General features: G+C 43.7%; 1 protein-coding gene and 1 long non-coding RNA gene across 3 annotated transcripts in view; one reads left to right on the forward strand and one right to left on the reverse strand.

Moving 5' to 3' along the window:
• The first annotated feature begins 1,147 nt into the window (after positions 1 to 1,147).
• chn2 (chimerin 2) overlaps positions 1,148 to 21,079 on the forward strand; it is a 30,463-nt gene continuing 10,531 nt past the window's right edge. Inside the window, exons 1-6 of one of the 2 annotated variants that reach the window (XM_027000056.3) lie at positions 1,148 to 1,631; positions 14,467 to 14,505; positions 16,640 to 16,695; positions 17,165 to 17,196; positions 17,585 to 17,698; positions 18,326 to 18,596. In XM_027000056.3, the coding sequence (XP_026855857.1) occupies positions 1,583 to 1,631; positions 14,467 to 14,505; positions 16,640 to 16,695; positions 17,165 to 17,196; positions 17,585 to 17,698; positions 18,326 to 18,596 (561 nt within the window). In that variant the 5' untranslated portion in view covers positions 1,148 to 1,582. The remainder of the gene's footprint in view (positions 1,632 to 14,466; positions 14,506 to 16,639; positions 16,696 to 17,164; positions 17,197 to 17,584; positions 17,699 to 18,325; positions 18,597 to 21,079) is intronic. The other variant, XM_081696376.1, reaches the window with a different exon arrangement.
• LOC145651156 (uncharacterized) lies at positions 1,643 to 9,774 on the reverse strand. Its single transcript, XR_014116927.1, has 3 exons — positions 6,736 to 9,774; positions 6,157 to 6,249; positions 1,643 to 3,326 (listed from the first exon to the last, which is right to left on the reverse strand). It is a non-coding gene; the product is annotated as an uncharacterized LOC145651156 (long non-coding RNA).

The following is a 21,079-nucleotide window of genomic DNA, read 5'->3' on the forward strand; positions in this document are numbered from 1 at the left end:
AAATAAAATACATAATCTGAAGGTCTACTACAAATGTCTGAAATGAAAATTAATGGCTTAGTCCCCTTATTGAAATATTTCTCGCGACGCTACTAGGTCTAGGTAGGCTATCTCGGACCATACCATACGCATGTGGAACCAGGTGGTCTTGCGTTGCAACTAATAATTAACTGGAGGTAGTTTGTTTATTCTCCTTCATGTTGGTTAGACACCTATTGACAGTCATTGTGTTTCATAATAAGATAAATTCATAATGTGTTTCAAAATAAGATAAAATAAAAACTTTGAGCACTTCCTACTCGTCCTTGATAGCTGAGTAAAACATACAAATACAAGCCACATAGAGAAATAAATCTTATAAAAAATATGTGTGATCCAAAATATATGAAAAAGAGATAAATAAAGAAAATAGTAGTAAGCATATCAAACTAGCCAACATTCTATGGTAGGTTATTTAGTTTCAAAGCAAGAAAAATAGAAAACGTTAACAAAAATGGTAATCAGTAATCAATATTAAGTATTTTGCTTAATATAGTTTAAACCAAGTGATCTCTAAAGGATAAGAGTGTATGGTCAAGATAATTGAATAAAAAATCTCCAGTCACAGTATATTTGTATTGCATCTTTAGTCCCAGTCCAGTGGAATCCATACCTTGTACAGTCATGTTCTTTGACATTAAACTAGTTTATAGATATGCAGGCAAGCATTCATTTGTTAACAAAACAAGCATACGTATGCCAGATGACTTTCCATTAATCGATGAAGATCTTTTCATTCCCTCTTTCTGACTGGTTCATAGTAAGTATAGCATATTGTATAGTATATGTACATGTGTGAAGCTTGTATATGATATACAAGTTAATTATGTAATTATAATGTATGTAATAATCATGGGAAAATATTTAGAATTGCTTTTAGAAACTAAATACATATTGTCTTCCTCCACGGCATAAACGAGCTGATAGATTTATTGATTTATAATGATTTATTATTGAGTTGAAAGCTTTCCTCTCGTACTGAACATGTCTTGATGTTTAACTTTTCTTAGCGTTGCCGGAGCGTGTCTACCGCCACACGGCGCCCTTCCGCTTTAAGAAGGCGGATACAACTGCAGAGCATGGTTATTGCGAACACTGAACTGGCACATGTAGACCATACAGTAATAATGTGTTGTTTTTTTTCCAGTATGGCGAAACCAGCCGGTAGAGGCATTAAACTGAATGACAAAGTTTTAGGGCATGTTTTTTTTCATTAAGTACTTGATCTGTTGCTGGATTTTCTCCATGCATTTTCGATATTGTGTGCATTTACTATTTTTACCACATGCACGTTCCGATGCCACAGAAGCAGCTGTAAATGCGGCAACGTTGGCAACTCCCGTCTGATCTCGAGCGCCACAGAGACTCCCGTGAGCCCGCCGTTCAGTCGCTGGGTCGCAGCGCCGCGAGCGTCCACAGATGCAGCCAGTCCGCGGGTTCCAGAGGAGAGTTTGAAAGAAGGTGGCAGACTGAGATGGACAAGCTCCCAGATTTGCTTGTGAGCGCACCTTAAACGAAGGCGAATGATTTAGCGGACTGAGAGATGGCAGCTTCTAGTAACTCTAGTCTTTCAGGTTCGTCCGTCTCCTCTGGTGAGTACGACTGAAGGGGGCATATTTTAAATATGAATTCACACATTGCCTCTTGTGGCTAATTATATCATCATTGCATTCGGTTTAGACTTAACATTGGGTTCGTTTTAGGGGAGAAGGCATCGTGTGGTAGTTTTTAGCCTGCCGTGTGTTTGGCAAGCAAATATTATTAGTTACTCATTCAAACAGGACAGAACACGCTGAGGTGTGTCGTTTAGTGAAGTCTGATTTTCCTCGTTCCTGAATACAAAACATGTCCATTCTGTTTGTTTCTTATTTTTAATTGTTATTGTTGCTGTGGCTTTCGTCCTTGTACAGCCGTAACGATTTTAAAGTTCCGGTGCCATTGTGCAGAAATGGGTCATGTCATAACTGAAATATACTGTAATCATCTTGTTTTGCCCTGTATGGCTGCTTTGGACAGAGGTACACGCCTCGCTAAATCAGAGATTGCTTGGCTGTAATAAAGGATACTGGTGACGGTTATTTGGATGTGATTTTACACCAAAGTGGCCATCCTGCCGATTGATTTGCTGCTAAGCCAAAGGGATGGAGTTCGAAGCATGGTGCCCTCTTTCTTCACTGAAAGCTCACTGAAGTTCTGATTGCTTCATTTATATATTTTTTTAATAGACAGTGTTAATGCAAAGACTCAGTTGGTTCTTTGTGGCAAGACAAGGTTTCACAAGAGGCCCTTAAGAGCAAAATATGTTAATAAAAATGTATAAAGAAAAAATAAATAAGCACAGGGATATGGATTTAGTTACACTTGGCATAATTAGAGTGCCGGATCTATCTAACTATTGCTTAATTAGCCAGACTGGAAAATGTGAATGTAATAACACGTTTAATGCTGTTAATAAAACCTGCTATAAACATCTTGCCACCAGCAATGGAGGATGACCGTAGCAGCTACCCCTTTTCTGCTGCCAGCCTGAAGTTTTTAGAGCACTAACATCTTACTTTACTTCCCCGACACGTTATCGTCTGTGGTCTTTATCCCCTCCCCAGTGCAGTCTGTCAGAATGGGGATATTAAAGGTTATTTATTTTGTTCGCAAGTTAAAGGCTCTTCAGGTTCTGTATGACTCCTACTATGTGTGAGTTATTAATCCTTGTTCTTTGAGCATGTAAAAAGTTAATGATTCAAAGAGATTTGCTTCCCTTGGTTTTATTCACATCAGTGATATTTTCTATTATTCAAAGATAATATCCATCGTTGCCTGTGATGATAAACCTTTCGAACCCTTTGTCATTATATATGAGACGGCGAAAACACTCATAAAACAATAGCTAATGCATCCTGATTTTTGATGTCTTAATGGGTACATTCAAATCAGTTACAACTGGCATTAAGCTACATTTTGAATTTAACAAGGAACGTGAAGCATGCATTAGGCAAATTTGACACAGAAGCCCTTGGGATGGCTATCCAGGGTTTCCCAAAGCTGTGATAAAGACACTGTATATGGCTGAGTTCCCTCTGCCTGGTGCCATGTGCAGAGGGAAAGGACATGCAGGTCTTCAAACACCCAGAGCAGAAGACAGAGACAAGCAGGTGGAACACGGTGTGGCTTTCTCTGACTCCTTCTCCAGTGGAGGCCTGACTGTCTGCGAGTGCGGGGGAGGCTCTGTGACAGTAGAGGGGTGGTACAGGATTCTGGTACCAGCACTAGCTCCGATAGTGAGGAATTTGCTGCAAAAGAAAGGTTTTGTTCATTGGCCACATGCTGTTAATCAGATTATCATGTTTTTCTGATAATCTGTGCTATAGGAGTTTGCACGATAAAAATGCTGTCAGGGTGCACTGTGGTGTGGAGGAGGAAAGACTTCTGAGATAAAACACTGCTGGAGTTGAATTGCACAAGCCATGTTTGCATGCAGTGGCCTCTGCTCAAGTTTGGGGTTGTTGTGTATGCTGTGATTTCCTCCACTCTTGCTCTAACCATTCGCACACACACACACACACACACACACACACACACACACACACACACACACACACACACACACACACACACGTGTACACACACCACTTTCATACATGCACATACCTACACACACACTCACAAAAACACTGAATTATATTTCCTCATGCAAGCCAATCCAAGGGGAGGCCAAGCTGGCATGGCCCTGTGGTCTCTGAACATGCCAGAATAGATTCTCTCATGTACACAGTAGATGGGCACAGCGACCACGGGCACAGTGTGTAGGGAAGTCTCCTCGGCCTGTGGCGTGGAGGGCTGGCATTAACATGTCCTCAGTGTGCTCACCAGACGCCATGTATCTGCACCTCTGCCAGGCCCTCGCCAAAGCCTATCATTAGGCTCCTGGAATGCTGTCAGCCCCAGCTCCAGCTCCAACAATCTAGCCTGTTCGCATTTGACTTTTGCAGAGACGGGGTGTGTTGGCGATGGGGCGGGTATGAAGACATTTAGCTTGAAAAAAGTCCACAGTGCTCAGCGCTCACCAGCTCTTGACATCACAGGGCAGCCCGTGCGCTTCCCGACACCCCTACGCATAAGCAGCTAGCGCTGGAGGTGAAGCGAGGCCAGGGTTCAGCGCTCAGATCTCAGGTCATGGTACATGAGAAGGGATAGCATGCCAACACTGGGCCACACGAGCCCAGATCTTCACCATTGTTGCAATGTACTGTATGATTAAGTCTAGCTGGGTGGGTGCGAGTTGTTCCTGGAGCACTGACTGCCACCTCTGCCAGCTCTATAAAGCAGTGGTCAAGCACAAAAAACCTTCTCTACACAGAGCAATAGAGCACATGAGGTGGCCTGGGCACTCCACAATGAAGCTGGGAACTGAGGCCTACTCTTCTTTAAGAGAGTGAGTGGTGTAATCTGGAAGGCCTTTCATGAACGCCATCTAGTATTTAGAAGGATCCCATTTCGGAAGGAGGTTACTGTAATGGATGCTGGTTATTTTTGGTTGTTCAAAGACTTTTTCCACTGTGTGCCTCTTGACGTAGCCCTGAGCTTGAAGTTGTGTGAGGCTTGGTGAATTACAGTGTTTATTCAAGCCTGTAGTTTTACAGCTGCTGAGAGTGGTAGGCCAGAAAGTCCCAGTTTTGGATGGAGTCTGTTGAAGGCCTGGAGCTTCACTGTCTCTGCATTAATTATTAATTGCAGCTGTAATTAGCTTCAGTGACTTCCATCACACTTGGAATCACATTACCAAAACACTGGTTCTGTAGGCTGGCATCTGTGATGTATGTGCAAGTGTAAATTTGGGTGTTAGAGAGAGAAAAAGAGGAACAGTATCCAATTCACTTTTTGACTTTTGCATGAAATGGGGTTCCTGTGTTTGTGTAAACAGTCATACTCTGAATTTCATGCATGCAGAGGGTACTGTGTTCCACAATCCTCAAGTTGTGTGTTGTTAACATAAGGAGTGAACTGAGAAAACATATCGGTAGGCATCTTATTAATGGACCCTTTGTGACCGAGAGACATGCGGTATCTCTGCATATTGTACTGAGGCACTTACAGAACAGTATGATATACAGATGGCCTCCCTGCAGGAGACAACACATGTCCCCATAAATGCTGGATCAGCACGGTTGTGTGAGTGTGAATGTGCGTGGGGGTCTGGAAAGGGGGAAAGGATAAAGTGTGTGTGTGCGTGTTTGGGGAGGAAGAAGATTAAATAGCATATGTGTGTCAGGTTTTACTATGACCGTCTTCCATTTTCAGCTGTGGTTTTGAGCTATTTGGTTTGGTTAGGATGCATGGAAGCATTGTGTGCATGCGTGCGCGCCTGCGTGTGTGCGTGTGTGTGTATGTGTGTGTGTGTGTGTGTGTGCAGTGTGTGTGTGTGTGTGTGCAGTGTGTGTGTGTGTGAGTGTGAGTGTGTGTGTGTGTGTGTGCAGTGTGTGTGTGTGTGTGTGTGTGTGAGCAGTGTGTGTGAGTGTGTGTGTGTGGGGGGGGGGGCAGTGTCAGGGTTCTGTATTTGCTCTCATCCACATCATTCACATAACTTTAAAGTGTGTGAGAGATAAGAGTCAGCAGCATCAGTCAAGATCAGAGAACAAACTGAGTGTGTGTGTGTGTGTGTGTGTGTGTGTGTGTGTGTGTGTGTGTGTGTGTGTGAGTGTGTGCGTGCGTATGTCTGTGTCTGTGAGAAGCTTAAGAAAGAGGTTGGGAGGCAGAGCGTTGGGGAGTAAAAGCAGAAAGGTTTCTGAGTGGGAAGGTGGGCATTCTGTATATATGTGTGCGTGTGTGCGTGCGTGTGTGTGCGTCTGTGTGCGTCTGTGTGATGCAAATATCCATTGATGCACCATGCTCACGGCCGCCGTTACACGTTTGAGCTGCGCAATGGAACCATGTCCTCTGACAGATCTTGATGGCTAACAAACTGCTGCCTCCACAAGAATTCCCAGTGAGCATTCTGACTTGTGCACCAAATGCCTTGTCAGACACACACCAAAAGCTCCATCAGACACACACCTGTGTGCGACTATGTGCTGTCACGGCCACATGCTTTCAGTGCAGGACGTCTGGGTGCAAGCATGTTACCTCGGTGAGCTGCATGCATAGTACAGTCATCTGCGGTTCACCATCTGCTTCTCCATAATAGCGAACACTCCTCAGAGCCGCACTGTCAGACAGCTGAGGGCAGCACAGTTAATAGCATTTTCTCCTTCTGGGGAAAATGTGGTTCACATATTCATTTGATTTCTTTCTCAAAAGAATAGGTGTATTTTTTATGCGCTCTTTATGCAGTGTGCTTTCAAAAATCATGGTCTTTGTAGTATTGTCAATTATATTGTTTCTTTCTGGCCTCATTGCCATTCATTTGTTTATATACATTTATTTACACACATTATTTACACACTTTTTTTTTTTACCTCTGATGTGCACAACTGTGACATTACAAATCCTTTATGCATATTATAGGCAATTATTGCACACTTGACTGCTCCTTCACTTTGCACCTGCTTGAATTTAATGGACACCAGTAAAGTCCATGTAAGTGTACAGTCACTCAGGATTTCATACAATCCGCCTGCCATGCAGTGCCACAGTACAAGAGCACTGTTAATAAAACAGATGGAGCAAAAAGTAAGCGTTTGGCGAGTGGCCAAACCAAATCACCTTTTCCAAAGTGGCTGTAGTTAAAGGACCCATTTACACGGTTTGCCAAGCCAGGAGCAGCATGGCAATGCCTTTCATCCCCCGAGACGAATCAAGGAAGGCCAAGGCGACTTGGCGTGGTGTTTTCCTGGGACTCTCTTTCCCTTCTGCATCGGAGGGAAAGGTGAGATGGAGAGACCAACTCAAATAGCTCTCCACCAGGCGCTTTTTTAAAGCCTGCTATCAAAACTCTTACTTTGATTTACATTGATCCACTCAGCCATAGCCTGTTAGTTTGAAAAATTGTACACTTAAAAGATTTGTTATGTATTTTCAACCCATACATTATTTAAATAGCTGTTTCTATTATAATGCTTTATAGTCATGCCTAGTCTGAGCTGGGTGCTGGCTTTGGCACAGAATGCTAGCTTTAGCACAGAGCAGTGCGCCTCTGCACAGCAGCCTCTCACTGGGCTTAAACACAGTCCAACGGGGTGATCGTTTAAGCCACATTAATCTCCAAAACCCACAATAATCTCCTTTTTCGAAAACAGCAAGCTCGCAGTATAGTAACACATGTCTTTGTATTTATTTGGAACATGTTTTGAATGGCCAGTAGGCCAACAGGCCAACAGCCTGTTTGTCCTTAATAACACACAAGATTTGGTGGTTTTAGAAATACCTGCAATTGCAGCAGTACATTTCCACTGTAAATCTTATAATCTTCCACACTTATAATGTCTATAAAACCTAGGAGAACGTATGTTTTTTTTTTCTGTAGAAGAGCTTAAGATGTGACTTTTTCCTGTTTTCTAAAAAGATTTATCTGGCTTTGTGATGCCTTTAATGATTGCCACATTAAATTGTGTTTAAGCCCAGTGGTAAACTGAAAGGGAGTGGCGAGTTTCTCAATGCTGAGATTTCTCAATGATAACATCTCCAAGATTATGATATGAGGAATTATAAATTATATCCCTTAAGATAGAAGCTTAAATGCCCAGCCAAGCACCCAGCCCAGCAACCATCCAAGCACCCAGCCCAACACTGCCCTGCCTAACACCAAGCCCAACACTATGTCAAACGCCCAGCCCAGCGCCCAGCACAGCATCTAGTCAAACCCCCAGCTGAGTGCCCAGCTGAGCACCTAGTCCAACACCCAGTCAAGCACACAGCCCAGTACCCATCCAAATGCCCAGTCAAGTACACAGCCCTGCCAAGTGCACAGCTCAGCCAAGCGCACAGCCAAGCGCACAGCCAAGCGCACAGCCAAGCGCACAGCCAAGCGCACAGCCAAGCGCACAGCCAAGCGTCCAGCCAAGTGTCCAGCCTAGTGCACAGCCAAGCGAACAGCCCAGCCAAGCACAGAGCATTTTCCCCTGTTCCAGCAGGTTGAGGTCCTCACCTGTGTTGGCCAGGTTATAAACAGACTGGTGGATCTGACATGCCTAGAGGAGAGAGACTTTCAATGTTAGGAATGTACTTTGACCACAGTCGGTAATTATTAACATAACTGTTGATATACAGAAAGGACGCTCTTGTTAGCAACAGAAAGGTTTGCAGTGTTGCCATGGCTAACAGCACTATGCCGAGCTCTTTGTTCACAGAGAGCCTATTTTTGAACATGTGGTGTGTTTGGTAGGCGGGGTTTGGATAAAATAGTGTGGTTCTGGTTTGAGAGCTTCTGGTTGGTCTGGATGTGTGTGTGTGTTTGCGGGTAATTGCGTGTGCTCTGTGTTGAGTGTAGGGAGCATGGAGGAACAGTGCTGACCCTCTGCAGTCTGAAAGTGCTGATGGAGAGTGAGGCAGGCAGCCTGAAATAAGACATCAATTCACGGAGAGGTAGCGCACATTCACAGAAGATCAGACACGCACACGCACGCAAGTCTGTACATGCTGGCACATGCACTTACACCCCCCCATACCTAAAAAACAAAGGTGATTTGTGTTCATGTTTTCCCCTCTCACTTGTATAATGGTTTGAAAAGTGAGGTTTTGGAATGATTTGGATTTAGGCATGAATGGCTGCAAAATGACATCCGATCTGCACCCAGGTCCTAATATTAAATAAGTATAGTCTAATTTAACAATGTTAACACATATTTATATCGCTATGTATTTATTGTACAATGATTTAAACAATCCAGCTCACTGATGAAATAAAGTATTTGTTCCCTTATTTTTATGAACTAGTAAAAGCTCCTGCACTGGCAAGAACTTCAACCAAAAGCTTCTGTTGTTTGCATCACTGCTGAACAAGTCCTAGGAGTTAGGGGTTATTTTGGTTAGGACATATTCTGGCCCATTGCTCTGTACAATATTGCTTCAGCTAGTGTGTATTTTTGAGACGTCTCGCCCGAACGGCCTGCTTCGCATCACGCCACAGCCGCAGCCGTTCAGCAGGATTGAGGTCAGGACTTGGATGTTTCAAAATAAATAAATAAATCTAAAAAAATCTGGGGCTTGTTTTAGCCGCTGTGCTTCCCGTTCGCTACTGAGTTTTGTATGGCTGTGGAGTCACATGACCTGAGGCTGCGATGTGGATGCCTGCCCTTCAGGAGGGTAGCAGTGGTGCTAGTTATTTCCATTCATGAATGCGCCACCCGTCTGTGCACTGAGGGAGGCCTTAGTCTTTAACAATCCTTTTGTTTCCCTGTGAGCTTCAACAATGGGTTTTTTTTTCTTCTTGGGTCCTTTGAAATCTATTTTGATCACATTTATTGTCCTATTATGTTCCACAATGACAACAAAGTCTTGATTTTGACACCTGAAAGACAAGCTGAGGTATATCTTGTAAATGTCTTGTAATGTAGCATTATCAGGCTTTAATGTCCTATGTTACACACATTGTTACAGATTGCTGTGGTACAGATCAGGTAACCAAGATTGTAGGGGTTTTGTATTGACTGAAGGGAAAGTCCAATCTAGACCATCTCTCATTGGAACACTTGACTGCAAATTGTCTTGTCTTAATTACAGGATGCCACTATACCAGAGTAAAGACAGGACAATGTAAAATGTTGTTTGTTAAGTAAAACTGTCTTTATTACAGTCTATTATTCTATTATTACAGTCCTCTCAGTGGCTTTGGCACAATTTTCAAATGACCATGTGACATGTGAATCTCTCCATAACACTGGTCATGATTAGAACAGATTTCAGTTTCTTTTAAGTAAACCACAAATATTTTAGCATGTCTGTTCAAATGAGTAAGTATTGTTGCCCACAAGTAGCACGCTTATCATATGCATAAATCTTGCTGAACAAGTTATGTTGCTTCTTGGTTGAGTAGTTGTGTTCTCTAAAATGTGTAGGATTTTCTTCACTGTGTCATCACATGCAACAGTTCACTCTTTAGTCAAAATCCATAAATATCACAGTTTTTGTAATGTCTACTAAATTGCGTACTTGCCTGTCAGTTGAATCTTGTACTTAATTTATGGCATTTACATTTACATTTGTGGCGTTTGGCAGGCGCTGTTATCCAGAGTGACTTACAAAAGTGCTTTGTCATCTACTCATAGAACACATCCTAGCCAGTACAGTAGGTTAGAGTCCAATATACCAATGAACTAGAATGCTGTTGAAATTCAGGGATCAATACTGATGCCTAGAAGTGCAAAACACATAATACCCTACAATAAGTACTACAGTTTCAGTTAGTCAACATGGGAGCAGGATCACTGGTCATGTAAATAACCCACAAAAAAAAAAGGGTCTTCAGTCTGCATTTGAAGACTGCATGGGACTCTGGAGAGCCAGCGGACGTTTGTTCCACCATCTAGGAGCCAGGACAGAGAATAGTCTTCCATGAGGCTTGAAGTACGGTTTTTCAAGTCAAGCCGTACGGATCAGGCTTTGACCATTGACCTCATGTATGGAGGGCCTGTTCCATTTTTGGCTTTGTAGCAAGCATAAAGGTTTTAAATCTGATGCAGGCAGCTACTGGAAGCTAGTGAAGGGAGCGCAGTAGCGGAGTGACGTGTGAACTTCGTAAGATTGAACACCAGACGTGCTGCTGCATTCGGGGCAAGTTGTAGAGGTCTGATGGCTCTTAGAGGAAGACCAGCAAGTAGCGAGTTGCAGCAGTCTAGCTTTGAGATCACAAGAGACTGCACAAGTACCTGGGCAGCTTCCTGTGAGAGAAAGGGCCGAATCCTTCACTGATAAATGGGGAGTGTCTCACATCTCACACCTTCTCGCAACAACCAGTCAAACACTCTGTCACGTTAGCTGACAGGTGCTCGCTCATGATTTATGGATATCGTCAAACATATACATAGAGCTTGTCTGACAGAATAACAACAATTTCTGAACATGGAGGAACATGGCCAGGTCGCCAGTATAGAGGACCAACAGCCTGCTTATGTAAGAGGAGGAGGAATAAGTGTGGTGGTGTGGTGAGGTGAAGACAATGTTATGAGGAACCGACAGAAGGACATTCCCAGATGAAATACAAGCTAGAATAATTGATTGTGTAATTAACCATGGCCCTGCAGTGGCTGAGGCAGGCTGTCAAGTGCAGCCTAATGTGATCCAAACATGCTGCAGAGAAACACATATGTACTCACTCAGTACTGGAATTATTCGTTTTACTGCATTCCAGTTACAGCAATCTACTAAGTAGAAGCCCAATGTATTCCTGAAAGTCATGCCATAGGAAATATGATACTCGGAATACAGTACGGATAAAAGTGATATTATTTACAAATATGAATTCCAGTGTGTAGCACAACTTCGCAATGCTTGTGGCAGAAGTGCAGATTTAGCATCTCAGCACGAGTGAGAGATGGCAACATGGTCATTGTAGATAATGCTATTAGACTGAGAAGCATCCAGAGTGCTGCTTTAGAGAGCACTGATGTCTTTCAAGTCTTCGACTCTGTCAGCTATCTGTACAATAGTGTTGAGATTTTAGATGACCATGCAACAACTCATGAGAAACTGTGTTAGTGAAGTAACTATGTTACCTGTATGTACAGGTAAAGCAGTTGTGCACACTAAGTTTTCCTTCATTAAGGCCTGAATACAGTGTATAAAACTGTATATACTTACAGTGTATAGGCCTGCATATGTACCGGGTGTAGACCTGCATCTATTTAACTGATTTGATATTTTGTATACTGTATCCAGAGCAAAACTGAACCGGAAGGAAGTGAAAGTCCTCGCACCCCAGTGCTTGTGGATGAGGCTGGTTTCAATATGGTCAAAGGCAGAAGGCGTCACTAAAATATAATAGGCCACTGAACTATTGTGGATGTTCCAAGGCAGTGTAGAGGCAATATAATAATGTGCTCCAGAATAACTGAGAATGGTGTGAGTACTCCTATCCATAGTATTGGCCTATATACAACACCCAACATCTCCTGATGTCCTTGGACACTCCTTAGAGAGAGATCTTATCCCTGAGGAATGAAAGAGGTTTGGTAAGACATGACTTGCCAAATGTTGTAGTTGTCCGGTCTAATTAAAGATTCCACCTCGCATCTGTCATCATTGCTGCCTGTCGAGTTCCCATCACCATATTCTCCATTCGTAAACCCGACTGACGATTTCTTTTCAGCATGGAAGTATAAATGTATGTGATTATATACTCGAGACCAAATGTCTCTGCTTGCCGCAGTGGATGCTGCTTGTGATGACGTCAAAGCAGAACACTGAAGGGGATGGTTGAGGCATGCAAGATTTTTCTCCTCTTCCATTGCAAAGGAAAATCTCAAATGTGATGTTGTTGTTAAATCTTTAGCCAGACATACAGGAGTCTGTACAGGTTTACTGTGTTACAGTAACACATGCTACTGGGTTTAATGTTTCAGCAGCACAATATTTTTCTGTGTTGATGTATTTTGTGTTTTACTTTATTGTGCTGTATAGGATTTCTGGTCTGCTGTTCACTGTTGTACAATATTCACATTTAATGCAAAAATAAACAAATAACATGGAAATGTGTGTGACATCAGTACAGTAAAACCTTCAATGTCAAAAAGAGTAGTAAAACACTTGTTCCTTAAGATTGTGTATTTAAGGAATGCTACCAGGGTTTATTGCCACAGTGACTAAACATCTAAAGATTTTGACCATCAGTGCTTATGCAATGCTAAAGAGACTTTTCATTGTGGTCTCATAGACATATTTGTTGAAACAATTGCTAAATTCGGAAACGTGAAAAATTCATTGGGTGGGTTATAACCTATTGCAAGTAAACTATGGTGTTGTGGACCACAATTTGTTTTCAGAAATGCACATAAGCTTGGGGAATGTTAAAACTGTCTGAAGAAATGAACCAAAGAAATTTAGGAAAACTTAAAGACCAGGCTTTCCTTTAGCATGTGAAGGCGCTCACTGCGCTGATCTAAAGTATGTCAATTCACGCATTCTGTGGGTGCATTTGTCAGGTCACCGTGTGCTGCTCCTTTGAAAAGTGGCCAGAAAATCACAGGAATGCAGCAAAATGCTTGATCATACCTGTTGTCTCGTTATAACTCATCCTGTTATAACTCCTAAAGATCTGAGCTTGCAGTTGACAGACAACTTGGAAATCGCTGCCAAAATACAGTAAACCAAACTGAAACCTCAGGATAAAAGTCTTGATTTTGATGTCTCCTGTGTCTTCTCATAGGGAGTATAGTCATGTAGCAGTGCCACTGTCTTTCAGGCTTGATTTTAAATGCTACAGTTGTAGTTTGAATCGCTGATAATTATTATTCACTTTCTTACAGAGAATGATCACATGACGCATGATTTCCTGGCACATTAATGTTGGCTAAATCTCATTTTTGTGGTAAGGTGTCAGATATTTGGATAGAATGGCCCTTATGTAAGAACCTACCCAAACTACTGTAGACTAAATGTTTCACAGAAAGCTGTTATCAAATGGCATCCATTTTATTTAGAATTGGTAAAGCAGCAGTAACGGGAGCTTCTGGTCACTGAAGGTTTCTTACCCTAAAGGGGAAAAATGTTTGTCCTACCGGTTTTTCTTTTCTGCATGTGCTGTGGCGTAGTCCTGAATCCTGCCATGCTGATATTGAACTGTGAAGAGATTTGAAATAGCAGCTTTATGGTCAGGGAATAAAATCAGTCTGCCACTGTCTTGATGCCACACTACATGCTACAAATTCTAGAAGTGTTTAAAATATAGTTGTAGTTGTCCAGGCTGCACAAAACCCATTAAGGAGGTCTTTTTTTTTTTTTTTTAATTTTTAAATTTTTTTGTTCGATTTTAACTCCTCTCTGCGTATTGGTTTGTTTTGTTTTTCAACTTTAATAGTGCTCTTAGCACTATTAGTTGCTTCACTCTTTGCATATTTATGAAAACATTTATCGAGTAGGTATAACTATGTGAGAGTAGCTGTGCGTGCACGTGTGTGTATGTTTGCTGAGCATCGGTGTGTGGGTGTAATTGTGTGCAGTGCAGTGGGTGTGTATATTGATTTTCCTTGAACATGGTCTTAAATGGAATTGGCATGAAAGCACACTGCCTCTGCAGAGGATGGGTTGAGGTGTGCAGCTTTGTGTAAACCTCTGTTGCCCTGCTCTGACAAAACAAAACAAAGTATTAACCTCGAAACAGACCCTCTAGACTCACTTCAGAGGTACTAAATATGCCTGCAACCTGGCAAAGAGAGGTAGCAGGTGATGGTTCAGTATTTCAGCTCACAACAAGCAGGAGTTCAACTCACAGCCTAACCATATACAGCATGGCTGACGAATTTGTTTGTGTTTTTTTAAATGTCATTTTGTTTTGTTTTACAGATCCTGAGGACTACCAACCACCAATATGGAAATCCTACTGTAAGTGTGAAATGGTTTCAGCAGACTATCAAACTCATGACAGCTCTACACTGCTAGTGAACTGACCAGTAAGATTTCCTCTAGGTATCCCTTTTGAAGTTAGTTGAAAATATATACAATGAATGATATGAGCACTTCTAACCGTGTCAGCGCACCCCCCTCCGTGAATGTTGTTCTCCAGGCCACACCGCTTGATCTAAGCGTCCCGGTCTGTCCCGGTCTGTCCCGGTCTGTCCCTGTCTGGCCTGTCCCTGTCTGGCCTGTCCCGGTCTGGCCTGTCCCGGTCTGTCCCTGTCTGGCCTGTCCCTGTCCCGGTCTGTCCCGTTCTGTCCCTGTCTGTCCCTGTCTGGCCTGTCCCTGTCTGGCCTGTCCCGGTCTGTCCCGGTCTGTCCCTGTCTGACATATGCACTGCCAGCCCTAGTTTGTTCTAGCCCAGAATATCTGCTGTTGTTCAGTGGCCACAGTCAAGTCATACGGGTATGTCGCTTTCAGCACTTTGATCCACATGCCACGACTGCAATAATCTATCCTAGTAAACAGTGAAGGAAGATGAATGAACAGCGAAGCTCCAGCTGTTCGTACTGATTACACAAAAGTCTATCCCAGACACGCTCGCTGTTCATAAGTCATGCTGGGATCTCAACACTGGGTAATACCTTGAGGTTTACAACATGTTATCTGTTTCTGGCATGCCAAGATCTCCTAAATCCTCCTCATCTATAACACTGGGCAGCAAACCTTTACTTTTCTTTGTCCTACAGACACAGACTAAAATATGTAGAACTTGAAGTAATTTTTTATGCTGTCTTTGAATCCATTTTTAGATAGTGCAAGTGCAATTAAGTGATGGTGCAATTAAATTTTATGTTAATTTTAAGTTAATATACTTAAAATATGTACAAACATACTTCTGAAATGTAAAGGTGTATGATTTTCACATATATTTGGCCTCAGCAACATGCCTCTTCAATGTTGGCAGTACTCTGCCAACATACTTTTCTCATAATGATTTAAGAGTGTACAGGACCAAAAAACTATGAACAAAAGAGAAAGCCTGAAAACATTTTGAACCAGCTTGCAAAAATGTGTTAACCGGTATAGTCTACAATATTCAGAACCGATGGGTTTTTTTTTTTCAGTGGCAGTTATGTTTATTCACAGTAGTGCCTATGAACGGGATGAGAGTTTAAAATAACGGCTGATTTGTAATGATCAAAAGGAGAACATTATGTTCCTGAAAGCCAGCGGACGTAGTCAGCTCTGCGGCCCCGCCCTCAGCCCTGCCCCCAGCCCCACCCCCAGCCCCTCCATTCTCTGACTGACCGTTGGTGCTGATTTATCCATTTGCATCCTGCAGAGGCCCGAGTTCATTTTTCAGCGGCTGCACCAGTGCAGCCTCGAGCGCGTGCTTAATCCCTAAACCGCTTGCTTCCATGGCATGTGCCGGTGCCTCCCCGCGTTTCAGGAGAATTTAATAAAAAAAGACAAGTGGCGTGTGCATCCGGAGGCCCTCTGCAGGGGAATTACCTGGTCCAGGCGGCAAAGATGGATGGTTTTCGCTCTGCTACAGGGAGAGCGAGAATGACATACAGAGAGGCATACAGAGACAGGAAGATGTAGAGAGAGAGAGAGAGAGAGAGAGAGAGCGCTTAGTCTGTTGTCCAATGTGAAGTACTGTGACATGCATTTTTCTAGCGGAGGGCTCAGTGATAACATGAGAAAGGCTGGAAGGTTAGCGCAGCCACTTGGGGGCAAGACAGAGTGGGGGTAGATTTAACTTGACTGGAGAGCTGCAGACTCTGGGGTGAACGGCTGGAGGCCTCCCACAGCACTTGGACCAAACTCAGCACTTGGATCGATAACCAATAAAACACAGAGTCTCTGTCCCCTTTTTTCCTTTTGACAGCTACTTTTTTTCCGGTATAGTGTTTCTTACAACAGACATTGCCAAATAGCAGCTTTATTGAGAGAAATTGGACAAGTAAGATCTTAAAATCCAGTCTGCAGGCGAGAACATCAGCGCCGTTACCTGTAGATCATTATTCGACTTTAGCCTCACAGTTACTTATTAAGATGCTAAATTTTCAGTTCGGGTGCGTCTGTCTGTGTGTGTGTGTATGTGTGTGCTCAACAGTGTACCAACTGCAGCAGGAGGCGCCAAGACCAAAGAGAATCACATGTCCACAGGAGGTCAGTAGAGGTGCATGTCAGTGGGCGCTGCTGTATCTGCCTTCGGGCAGCTTTGGGCTGTTTGACCCGACCTTTCAGCTGTGCTGTGTGACCCAACCTTCCCCGTCAGAATCGTGTCCCCGCGGTTCTGCTCCACCCTGCTGTTAGTGCGGCCACCTCATGCCCCTCCGTTTCACTGGCTCCCCCAGTGGGCCTGCCATTCTTAGCCTTCAGTATATTACATGTTCTGTGGACCACTGCAGGTCCATTACACAGTAATGGTGTGACTGGACTAAACGATTATAATTAAGGCTACTTCAAATTTATGTCCCAGTCCACAGTTGTGTTACAGACCTAAATGGATTTGTAGAGACTTGGGGGGGGGGGGGGGATGTGTAATAGGTGAAACCTGTCATTTGTTTCGTTGCTTTACTGTCTTCATCTCTGTCCGTCTCTGCCTGTACGTCTCTGTCTTTCTCTGGCATTGCAGGTGGAGAGCAGACCAAGGCACTATGGCCGCGAGTGAGTGTGTGACCGCATTATTATCTGTGTTCTCGTCCTTTTTACAATAACATCTGTCCGACGTGCAGTGAGTGGGCGAGATGTGTTCTTTATGCCTGGAATTAGATGGCGGTGCAAGACTCCCTGATGTGTGGGTGTTAATAAGAGAGGGTGTGAATGATAGCAATGGTTAGATAGAGAAAGACAGTAATGTGTGGGATGTGTCAAGTGTGTGTGTGATGGAGTGCATGCATGTCCTAGTATTTGTGTGTGTGTGTGTGTGTGCTTGTGCTTATGTGTGTTTATGTGTGTGCTTGTGTGTTTGCGCGCATGCGCGCGTGTGTGTGTGTATGTGTGTGTTTGTGTGTATAAGCATGTGGTCTCAGTAGTTCATGGACTCTTCACGCAGGTTCCATGGCCTGATATCCAGAGAGCAGGCGGATGAGCTGCTGGGGGGAGCAGAGGGGGCTTACCTTATCAGAGAGAGCCAGCGACAACCTGGCACTTACACACTCGCTTTGAGGTACACACACACACACACACGCACACACACACATGCACACGCATACACACATACACGCACACATACACACACACACACACGCACACACGCACGCACGCACACACACACACGCACAGACATACACACACACGCACACACACACACGCACACACATACGCACACACACACGCACACACACACACACAGACACACGCACACACACACACACTCATACACACACACACACACATGCATGCACGCACGCACACACACACACACAGACACACACACGCACGCACACATACACATGCACACACACACACACACACTCATGCACACACACAGACACACACGCACACACACACACATACACACACACGCACACACACACGCACATGCACGCACGCACACACACACACACACACTCATACACACACACAGACACACACACACGCGCACACACACACACTCATACACACACACGCACGCACACACACACACACACACACACTCATAGACACACACACAGACACACACACGCACACACACACACACACACACAGACGCTCACTCATTTGTTCATACACAATGGCCTTCATCTTTTTATCTTTTCATTCCTCCATCCACCCCTGCCGCTCTGTCTCCCAGGTTCGGGGGTCAGACTCTAAACTACAGGCTCTTCTATGATGGGAAGCACTTCGTGGGTGAGAAGCGATTTGAATCGGTGCACGACCTGGTCACAGACGGCCTCATCACCCTCTACGTCGAGACCAAGGCGGCTGAATACATTGCCAAAATGACCACCAACCCCATCTACCAGCACCTGGGCTACACATCACTGCTGCGTGACAAACTCAACCCCGGACTCAGTCGGCAACGCTCCGAGCCCAGGAGGGTCACCTTCCGACCCAGCGACAAGGTCAGCAGCCCCCTTTATCATAAGCAAGCTAGTGGCTACTTATAAATATGTAACTCACTATGGATTAGAGCATGTGCCAAATACCATAAATGTAAATGTAAATTCCTTTCACAGTGTAATATACTAATGGAATACGCACATGTGACTGCAGCTGGTAAATGACTAACAAAGACACGGCTCATGTGAGGAGAGCTCGACCACTGATCAGACATGCAGTCACTAATCACCCCTTTAATCAACCAGAGTTTGTGTTTGACATGTAGAAAACCAGTTCGCGTGAGGGTGTGTGTCGACATCTGCGCTTGATCCATCCAGAAAGCTATTAGACTCCTGCTGAGTAATAGTACCGTGCCATACATTCACGAACCAGACTGTACAGTCTCGTGTTCCAGTATCACAGCTGCAAACGATCTTCATGCTCGTCTGTATATACTCACTGACAACTTTATTAGGCACATGTGTGCGTGTGCCTTTTCTGTGCATACAGTTACATACTGTAGCCAATCTGACATTGAGACTGCGGCTTTCACCACTCTGTACGTCATACATCAAGAGGTTTGAATAAGCGCATCTCTCTTGGTTAGATATAGATATTATTCGGGTTGTGGGAGGTTTTCGATGTAATCTGGACACTGACGCGCTAGCGGCACGATGGTGGGTGTTGTGCAGGTACGAGAGTTTTACGTCGATCCCATTGCTAGAATGAGAGTCCAAAATATCCAACCAACAGCAGTCCTGTGGTCAAAAACAGACTGCTGAAAAAGGGCTAGAAGACAGGTAAAACAAACTGTGCACAGATGGGCTATAGTCTCGAACTGCATACATATTACGTGCATCTGCAATGTAGGTGTATCTAATAAAGTTGTCTGTAAGTGTATTTGTTTATTCTGGTCTTGTCTTTCACACACTGTTAGGCCTACACATTCAGCTTTATTCATCACAAATAGACGTGGGAAGACAAATATTTGTCCTGATGCGGCGGAAAATGAATATTAAGAAAGAGCGAGCTCTCCCGTGACAAGGACTGATTGACTGTCCCGCAGCCGGGGCAGAAGCTCGTCAGGGAGACTCCGATGGAGGATAACGGTGGCGAGCGTGCCATTGTTGCGCTCGCCTCTCACCCGCGCTGCGTGATTTGGGCTCTTGTTTAGACATGCTGTCTGATTCGCTGATTGATGAGTCTGATCAGAGTGCACCACTGGGCAAGCACAGTCTGAATTCTAATCTGATTTTCTTCAAGGAAAGTGAACCTAAATGACAGGTGGCTGAACGGGTTGTGTTTAAAGGTCATAAGAAACCTGAGCTGTTTGTGACACATATTTGCATAGGCCATCATCCTTTGATATTGGCAATATTGCAAAACTGTTTAAATTTGATTTATCATGGAGGTCTTGAAATCTGTCGTTATCTGAGTTGGCTAGTGAAATGTGTCAGCTGGTAGCTGATTTGCTCTTCTGCCACTAGGGGGCACAAAGACCAAATCATTAGCTGTGAGCAATGCAGGGTGTTTATACAGCACTTTTAACTTGAACTTGCTCAGTTCTATTGCAAGACACCTGTTAAACAAGCAGCAGTTCTTTAAGCCATTCCCTGCAGAGATACGTTAGAATATTTCTTATAGACCTGGGGGACTGAACAATGATATCATAAATAACAATAAGTATTTTCTAATTGTTCTCTGTGTCCAGTGTAATTTGATTAAGTGCAGACGCTCCACAAGCCCTTCATGGGGTCAGGCATGTTTTAGAAAAGCACTACAGCCTGACAGCCCTGCTGACCACAGTGAAGCCTCAGGCCAGATTTGCCTCCTTAGGGGTCAGTGAGGTATTTCCATAAGTAGCCTGTAAGGCAGTTCCTATATGGCTGTTCCTATATGGAAAGTATATGAGTGATGAGTGATGTTGAGTGCAGCTATACAGTAAGTTGTTGAATTTACCAACGGGAACTCACGAATCGACACAATGGTGTTGCCTCCAGGTCAGATCTTGCATGTAGAAAAAACAGTACAGCTCACTGCATCTCCTGGGCTGTGAGTGGCAGCTGAGTGGCAGCTGAGTGGCTGCTGTCATGTGACACTAAGGACAGACTACTGTGCTAGCACTCATCTAAATCTAAATTGAGAGGGAAATGGTGGGTGGGTGGAGGAAATTGGTTCAAAATCACAGGCAAATGATGTTCGTTACTTAAATTTCACTTTAAGTGATTCATTACTTCAAACACACCAACTTGTCACTACTAATCTGGGGAAAAAAAAGATATTAGAGATGTGATTAATATTCAAGTAAGGATGCATCATTATATGCTCTGAATGGAAGGCCATAAAACGGCCATAAAACAAAAAGCTGTCACCCCCCACACTTTCCTGTAGCTCCAGATAACCATATTTGCGGACACATTGGCTGGGGTTTGCCGTTCTCTACATGCTTCCACATACAGTCCTCTGATATATTCTTATACTGTGACAAGACTATTATTAACTTTAC

Source organism: Electrophorus electricus, chromosome 14, assembly GCF_041902795.1.
Source record: "Electrophorus electricus isolate QZ-2024a chromosome 14, ASM4190279v1, whole genome shotgun sequence".
Taxonomy (NCBI): domain Eukaryota; kingdom Metazoa; phylum Chordata; class Actinopteri; order Gymnotiformes; family Gymnotidae; genus Electrophorus; species Electrophorus electricus.